Source organism: Polyodon spathula, chromosome 35 (assembly GCF_017654505.1).
Source record: "Polyodon spathula isolate WHYD16114869_AA chromosome 35, ASM1765450v1, whole genome shotgun sequence".
NCBI lineage: Eukaryota > Metazoa > Chordata > Actinopteri > Acipenseriformes > Polyodontidae > Polyodon > Polyodon spathula.
Window position 1 is genome coordinate 473,485 of NC_054568.1, and position 8,848 is coordinate 482,332.

The following is an 8,848-nucleotide window of genomic DNA, read 5'->3' on the forward strand; positions in this document are numbered from 1 at the left end:
TCCTTGAGATCGATCAGCGAGTAGGAACCAGAAGAGCTGACAGACCATACAGCCTCTACTTTTTTGTACAATTTCTTATGCACAGAACCAGATGAAAGCCTATGCAAGGTCAACCTAGCGTTCCAGTTTAAACTTGTGGTTAGTTTATGGCGTTACAGTGTTATTGGTTACAACCGGAGGAGGGGGACAGGATTAAAACATTCTATATAAAGAAGCTGGAGTATACCCACAACAAAGATATGACTCTGCTTTGTATAGCAGTAAACAAGCACAAAATAAAAAAAATATATATATATATATATATATATATATATATATATATATATATATATATATATATATATATATATATATATATATATATATAATATTTTTGTACGTATCGGAGAGGTTTCACACTATACAACATTCCACTGTGTGCCAGTCCCAGGAGACCACTGTTTACTGTAACCTGGACTATTTAGGAAACAAATAAAAACTGACTTGGCAGACAAAACACTAGACAGGTTATCCAAAAAAAAAAAAAAAAAAAAAAAACCACCCTTGCCTTCAGCTCTTTATATGCAAAAAAACATCTAACAAGTGCAATCTGACTTCAACTGACTATGTTATCAAGGCAAGCCTTTAAGGTATAAGGATGTCTTGACAAAGCCATGTTTCATCAGCATTTGTCTCCAAGCAAGACGTTTAAAAATACATAACCCTCTAGGGATTCTCATGGCAATAGACTTAAAGCAGGTGTTTGGGTTTTTTTTTTTCATAACCTCATACTTTGTGACGCACAGCAGAGATAGCCTACACTGCACTGAAACAGTGCTGCCTTCATCCTCAGTATTAAGCTGATAACTGGATCAAACAAACCTGGAAGCGCTAAATATGAGCTAGCCGGCTGAACACCTGTTATCTGAGAGGCTGGATTTATCTGGAGTGCGTGTGTGTGAGGGTGTGATATATATATATAATGTTCATAAGCTCCTTGGATAGTCTCTCCAGCATTGCAAGAACAGTACTATAAATGTGTTAAAACAAGAAAAAAGTATTGAGACACATGCAAGTCTTGACTACCAGCAGACAGATAAAATAACTATTTCTATGCCACTGTCAAATTCATTTTCAGACCTGAGAGGGCAGTGCAGAATGAATCCAATAGATAGATATAGTGATTACAGGAGTAAAGGGAAGTTTGACAACCTGATTTAGATTATACTTATGTTCTAACACTGCTGTACGTAGAAAACACCATATTACCTATAAAAGAAAGTGAACAAATGGGGCCTCACTGGAATCGAAACAGAAAGTCCAGAACACCAAGGCCAGCAGCCCTTTCCCACCAGCCCCTCAGAGTGTATTTTGTTCTACCACCAATGAGCAGGCACTACACAATGTGCTGGGGTCCTATTATATTTGCTTCATGTTCTTCACCCGCGTGCAGTCACTATAACGGGTTAAAAGCCACTGTGGCTGGCATTGGGATCACTGCTTCTGTTATTCCTTTACCATGAGCGTGTCCCTGGGGAAGAGATTCCGGCTGGGAGCTTGTGGCGCACCCATCGGACTGCTTTGATCCGGAGTGGAGGGCCCACGACGGAACCAACTGCTGATTGCCCAGATGATAAATATTCTACAGAGAGAAAGGAGTTTTTATATCACAAGAACATAACAGTGGTAGCCAAAAATATTTCATCACATTAGGAGAGATACATAATTTACTACAATACAATTAAAATGCCAAGGCTCGAATATATTAAGTCAGATTTAATAAAACCTTTGATCACTCACTGTAGAATGCCAAGGAATTTATTTTAATAAATATTTGCTTGCAAAAGTATCTTCAAATAGCAAAGATTCAGAACTGGAATGTTTCCTTCAATTCTGTCTTGAAATACATTTGCTGTAGCCACTAGCCTTAACTGCCTGCTGCAAAAAGCATGCAGCAGAACGAATTCCAACTGGAACCCTACATCTTTCCCCTGGTTTTCAGTAGGTGCCTATATCTCCATCTCAGTAGCTTACCCTATTAACCAGTCATTAGCTTTGCCTATGTTTAAAATGGTGCCCACTAGCCCGTTTCTCATTTCATTACCAAGCCTCTCCTGCAGAAGTGAAAGTGGATAATTTGATGCTGGGGCTCAGCCAGCAATGTCATTTCTCTCTGTCAGCCCAGCAAACAGCAGCTAATCAAGTATGCTAGAGTTTGTGCTGAGCTAGTTCACTATATTAATCACAGCAAACAAAAACAATTGAAGCGCCTCAAAACAGACTCTAGCTCAAGTCCAATTATTTCCTATTTACTTGCGTCCAGCTGCATCTTTCCTATAGTTTAACTGCATCTTGTGTATCACCAATTCTAACTAAAATTAACTTAGAGCTTAGGCTTACTGGATCTACTAGACTGAGCTCATTCCCATGTGACCAGCAATAAGCAAGAATAACTAACCTCTCTCTACCCCATAAAGATACTATTTTATTGATATACATTTATTTATAAAGACCTTAATAAACTAGCAATGTTTGACAATGGACTGGCATTTCTATGCAGTGATCTTTGTTTATTCCAAAACAGACTACTTTAGTAGTGGGCCTAAAACGTAGCCCCTGTTCATAACAGTGAAGGGCACTGCAGTGGTACCTGAAGAGGACCCCCTTGATGACCTGCCAGGCGTTGGGAGGCTGCTGAGGTGATGGCTGCTGCTCCTGTGCTGTCGGTACAGCCTGATCTCCCCCTGCAGCTCCATTGCTGCTCACCTGTCACAACAGGGACAGAGAGAAGAGGATCGTTCATGAGAATCTTTTTTTTTTTTTTTTTTTTTTTAATGCTTTGTTTTCCAGGCTACTTTGACAATGAACCGGGTGAAGCCCACAGGTATCTCTGACACTGACCAATGTTCAGCGAAGAGAGTTTAACAAGATTCAGTTGGGCTCCTAATAGGGTGGTGGCAGCTTAAAACGGACTTGAGGTCTGGTAAACCAAACAAACGAGAGAACCCTAATCCCCAAATTGAAACAAAGCTATGCTAGATCAACATTACCTTAACATGCAAAGCTGTGTTTTTTCATTTATTTTTTTTATTTTCTGGCTTGTGTTTTGTTGTTATGCAACTGAACGTTAGCACATTTCCAAAACAAGTTGCCTCACCTCGCCACGTGAAGTTTGGCAGTTTCGGACGACTTGTGGAATGAGGAACTTGTAAATGGTGTATGCTAGTGACAAATTCCACATTCTCAAAATGGGGAGCAGCAGTCACTTTTCTTCTTTGCAACACAGAATCTAGGGCAAGCACCGTTCACACTTGCCCTGTGCTCAGAACACAGTCCTATCTTTGGCACGTGTGAACGGGACAGAGTCACACAGTCCTAAGAGTTTACAGACAGTACGAGTTTACGATGTTTGCGTTAATAAAAGGTTTTTAAAATGGCATGTCTTTTCCTTGAGAAGCTACATAAAACAGGTAGTAAACAAAAAAATCATTTTTTTAAAATCAATTGATTTAAAATCAGCCAACCCTGCTTATAAAAAAAAAAGCTGTTAATTATAAAACAACGTCACTGTTTACTTTCACATCTTGACTCAGCTGGACTGTTTTGCTTAATTTCTCAAACAGACAAATTACACTACTTGCTCGTCGCTGACCCTCACTGCAGTCGCCTCGTTTATCTTCGTGCTTTCATTATTTTCAGAGTTGTCCTGACAGATTTTTTTTTCCCTCCACAAAACACTCAGTACGGTGTGTACACTGACAGCAAGTCCAATCATTTAAAATCAACTTGATTTCTAGCAAAGAAATCTTAACCCTAATTTTTAACTATGTTTTCCCTTTATTAGCTTAACTACCAATTCATATTTCAAGGCAGGTGGAGAGATTTGGAAAATAAGACAAAAGTTCATGTCCTATATATAAAAGGATTTTTTTTTTATTTTTATTTTTAACAGATAGTGTTCTTAACTTTTCTGCTGTCCCTTTCAATTGTATTATAGAGAAACCTATTACAAACTCCAGATTTGGGTATGGTGAACTGGGTAATTAATCGACATTTAAAAACACACTGCCTTGAATGTGTTAAACAAGTTAAAACAATATGCAATTCTGATACAGCTATACCCTTGTTTATTTCAGCAAAACAACTAAATGACATCAGTATATTACTTCTGATTTCATCATAGAGGCCAAATCCATTGAAATCCATTGTTAGCAGTACTTACGAACAAAGACCTTTTTTTTTATTTTAGCACAATGAACTATTATTGTTGTCAAGTTTGGCAACAGATGGGTAGGAGTTACCCTTGCAGATAGTATTGGGCTGCTTAATCAGCCACACTTTAAATCCCAAGATTAATCCTGACGGGGCCATTGTAATTAAAAAGGGTATGTTTATAGATGGTCAAAGCAGTAAAAGTCACTGTGTATACCAGCTGTGTGTTCTAATTTTTAAAAAAAAGGTAGTTGTAATTAAGAATTTCCTTGGCAACCATTTGGTCTAAAGTAGAGGTAACTAGACTCTGATCCACTTCAACAGTTTTCCTAAATGTGAAACCTAGGACAAATGAATATTCAAACTCCTCACTTTTGGTGTTTATTTTTTAAGCCACAACAGCAAGAAGGTAATTATTAGCTTAGAACTATGGAAAGTATCCCCCCCCCTTAACTAGCGATTTGCTAAATCATTAACTGCTCTAGCACGTCAACTATTACACAAGCATGATCTTAAGTCACTGTAAATGAAAATCACACACACACATTACACAAGCATATAGTAATATAGTATAGTACTATAGTAAATGTCACTATAGAATCGTTTGTATGGGATTTCACAATGTTCTCTTGATGTTTTTACTCAATTGACACTAAAGGTCTGATCTTTCAACTGCAGTAACAGCAGTCCTGTAAATGCAAAAGAGATGAAAGTACTATGAATCACATCCCCGTTCAATCTGATGCACGTTAATTATTAACCGGGAATAGCAAATCACAGGGATTTCTAAAACCGGAGGCAAAAAGCACACCACCACAGACTGTTAATCTGCGTTGCCAACCCCCTTCGACAGCGAGTGTGTAAAACAGGCAACAGGCCGCACTGATCACTAGAACTTGCTTTTTCCAAGAACAAAAGAAAAACTCGCTCATGTCAGGCCAAAGCAGTCAACCACTGTCACCTGATTGCCACCAGAACAAGAAATTAACCCCCCCGGTTTACAGACTCTTCCTGTACAGATTCGGCTTATTAATAATAATATCTTAAAAAAAAAAAATAGATGGAAATTCGCCAACTTCCATTGTATTTCAGTAAGATTGGTAAACTCTAATAGAATTGTGTTTGCCATTTTAATATCGTCTCGATTAACCGATTATGAATCCTTATTGTGTGACTCACGTCATGAAAAATTGTGCGACAGCCTGAAAATTGTCAGAATATCTCTCCTATATATATATATATATATATATATACACACACACAAACACACACACACATTTGATATCCTGTTGTATAGTTAACTCAATGAAATACATTTTACCTGCAATGTGTATGGCCGTGATATTCACGTCGTTGTATAAAAGCGATCTCGGAACGGGGCTGGTGTAATAAACACATCTACGTACACTGTCAAGAGATTCATTTTAAGAGGATCGTCTCAAGTTCAAGTTATTGCACACTGTGAGGGGCCATGTCGACTCAGCGTGTGACTCTGCGCAGTCTCCAGCGACTGGAGCCAAGGGTGACTGTGTGTTCAATTCAATCAATGACAGTTCCGTCACTTAAAACTACTGTTACTGTAAAAAAAAAAAAAAATAGCATCGCAATTATTCTACTTAACACGCATTCAATCTGCCACATCTAGGGATCAATTTTGAGTGAAGCATCAGCATTTTATGCAATGTCAACGAAGAACCAAATTTAAAATGTATCCCCCCCCCCCCCAATCCCAATGTAATCAGAATGAAATAGTACTTTTACTGTGGTAAGTACACGACTCCTCTTCTGTCTCGTTTGTACTGCTTACCTCGCCGTTGCCCAGAGCCAGTTGCTGAGAGGAATCGCTGTCCTGCGCCGCCATCTTCCTGCCTCTGCCGCACAGACTGGACTCAAGCCGCTTAGCCTCGCGAGAGCTGATAGCGGGATTACACTAGTCACATGACCCCAAAAAAGACACCCCGAGCGGCCATGTTGGTAAGGAAGAGTAAAATATGACCGTACTGGCTACAGGCTCTTAATATATAGAAACATTGCAGTCAGGTGTATTGGCTACTATTCATACAGGGAAAACGGCTGCTAGTTTCCAAAATAATTTAAGTAGGTTTTTAAAAAAAAAAAAAAAAAAAAAAACCAAAGTGCACAGGTTTATATCATTTAGATTAATCTACAGCTGTAGCCAACTATTCTGCATCACCTAGAATTTTAGGACTGAGACAATTAAAAATATATACAAGCATAATTAAGATATTTTACGTAACCAAAGAAAATACAAAATGCAAAAGTGTACCGGGAGCCATAAGAATAGTACAGTATTTTATGTTAGATTTTGAAATGTCAGATTTTTCAATTGTTGTCAGTTTTTTGTTAAGTATATGGAAAACTACAAAGCGGTGTGTAATTCAACATGATAACGTAGCACAATTCAGCAGGTTTCATTTGACTTTATGAAGGAGCATGAGTTCATGCTCCAGTGTGATGCAAACCTTTTGCCCGTAGAAGCGTACACAACAATTGTTTAATTTTGGAATTTGACAGCAAAGGGACTGTTTTGGGTCCTTGTAAAATGTCTTGAACTGACTTAACCACCTAACCAATGTGAAGTCTCTTAAACCAGCATGGCCAGTTCAAAACCAGCAAACTATCAGCTCTGACCTGAATAGAGCATTCATCTGCTAAAATACAATATGGTGGTATCAGCTTTGTTAAACTACAGTGTCCACCTGATTCACTGATTACTGGGGAAAATATGTATATGATGGCTTGGTGGAAAAAATCTTGGCCCGGGCTACTGCAGGAGTCTGAAAATAGGCTTTGAAATGTACAGGAACAGGAGTGAAGTACTCTACGGGAGTTAAGAGGGGTTAGAGAAGACCAGGAGAGACGGGGCGAATCAGGCACACAGCAACTCTTTATTCGGTAGCCATGACTCTTAACAGCTGCACGACAAATGACACTGCATACACACTCCCCCGGAGCGCGTTTGATCCCCTGAAACAGCCCAACAACAATACAGCATTGCATCACTCACAGCCCCGTCCCTTCCCGTCCCGTCCCGTCCCGTCCCTTGTTTTAGTCCAGGTGCACCACTCAGTCCCCTGCATCCACTGGATCCCGACGACGGGTCATCGCCAGTGCAAAGTTGCACCAACGACTGTCTCTTGCTGCTGACTGTTGCAGCCCCTGCAGGCTCCAGTTCCTATGCACGCCACCAGGGAGCGACTGCCTTAGACCTCCTCCCTCTACCGTGCACACAGGAGCTCACTGCAGGGCTGGCGGTGCTGAACCAACAGTGGCACAGCCCCAGCATCTTGGACTGCCGGCACCATCTTTTTTTTTTTTAATTTTTAATTTTTTTTTATTGCAAGTCCAATCCACTTTTCTATGATACACTGGTTTATTATATTAATTTCCACTACTGGTGACAAATGAATACCCACCTATAATAATCTGTGTAGGCTAGCTGTCCGATCTGGTTTTGACAAACGCTCCGAGCTGTTTGGTGTTCACGTCTTTCATCTGCTCCAGCTGTCTCTGTCCTCTCCTGTAGAGGTACTCGATCTGCATGACGTTAGCTCTGGGGATGCTGGCGCTCTGCCGGAACTCGTACTGGATTCGTGGCACGAAGCCTGGCTTGTCCTGGGCGGCCCGGAGGAACTGTTTGTAGAGGCTGAGGACCTGTTTCTGGAGCTTGCTGTGCCGGACCATGTTGCGTCAATATTGCAGAGACCACCAGCCCTTAAACACACACAGGGTCATTCAGGATAGCTGAGATCAAATCATTAGAGGTGTAGCAAACAGAATGACTGCATGCATCTTACTCATTATGCATTTCCTTTAGGTGTCAAATTTGCAGTTTTTAAGGAAACATGTTAGAGGATTTGTTCTTTTCTTTTAGAAATCGGAGACAACACTAAATGATCAGGCGTTTTTCGCCTTGCAGGAAATCCGTTATGCCTTTATTTCCTTGGTCATTTCGCAGTGTCAGAATCATTAGGGGGTTGCTTAATAAACCTGAACACAAACTAAAATAAATACACACCAACCTTTTATATAGCGGGTGACTAGTACTAGCTGAAAATCTACTGGATGCAGCCTTTGTACGTTTCTTTTGAGCAGGACAAATTCTGCTGCTAGTAAGAAACCCCACAAGACTGCTGTCAGAAAGTTAACACCGCAGTGTATTCGCCTGAAGTTTCCAGAAAGTGAAATGGGTGGTTATATTTGCTTCAGCACAAACGCCGTGTCAATTTGCCAAACTGTTGTCTGAATCCACACGGTCACATAACACAGCACAGGAGCTTGTGGTCTCTCAAAGAAACTCTTGACAGACAGCTGTCTCAAAGCCATTAAACAGAAGGCACCTGTATTATTTTCATGACCACTGCGAAGTGATTACAAAAATAAATTACTACACTGAGCAAGTCGCTTACTGCAACTTACCTTTTACTGCAATTGTCTTCGTAAATGACACTAATTTATGTACATGTAATTGGAGTTTCAGCGTCTTTCCCATGTATTATATTTATTTTAAAACTATAAAAAGTCAGCCCTTCGCTCTGTCTTGTTTCACGACTCCATGTTGACCTTATTATGGCAGCAGCAATGCTGCATTATGGGAAACCAAAGGCGTGTACCGTATAATCGGGAAAATAAAGGT

The 8,848-nt window shown here is 40.0% G+C and overlaps 2 protein-coding genes across 2 annotated transcripts; both read right to left on the reverse strand.

The window, feature by feature from the left end:
• Positions 1-1,273: 1,273 nt before the first annotated feature.
• Positions 1,274-6,099, reverse strand: LOC121303710 (cleft lip and palate transmembrane protein 1 homolog). The gene is made up of 3 exons (XM_041234479.1): positions 5,999-6,099; positions 2,630-2,745; positions 1,274-1,621 (listed from the first exon to the last, which is right to left on the reverse strand). The coding sequence occupies exons 1-3, from the start codon at positions 6,050-6,052 to the stop codon at positions 1,486-1,488; spliced, it is 306 nt and encodes a 101-aa protein (XP_041090413.1). The 5' UTR covers positions 6,053-6,099; the 3' UTR covers positions 1,274-1,485.
• Positions 6,100-7,081: 982 nt separating this feature from the next.
• On the reverse strand, positions 7,082-8,775 carry sdhaf1 (succinate dehydrogenase complex assembly factor 1). The gene is made up of 2 exons (XM_041234561.1): positions 8,632-8,775; positions 7,082-7,926 (listed from the first exon to the last, which is right to left on the reverse strand). The coding sequence occupies exon 2, from the start codon at positions 7,894-7,896 to the stop codon at positions 7,648-7,650; it is 249 nt and encodes an 82-aa protein (XP_041090495.1). The 5' UTR covers positions 7,897-7,926; positions 8,632-8,775; the 3' UTR covers positions 7,082-7,647.
• Between the last annotated feature and the right edge of the window lie 73 nt (positions 8,776-8,848).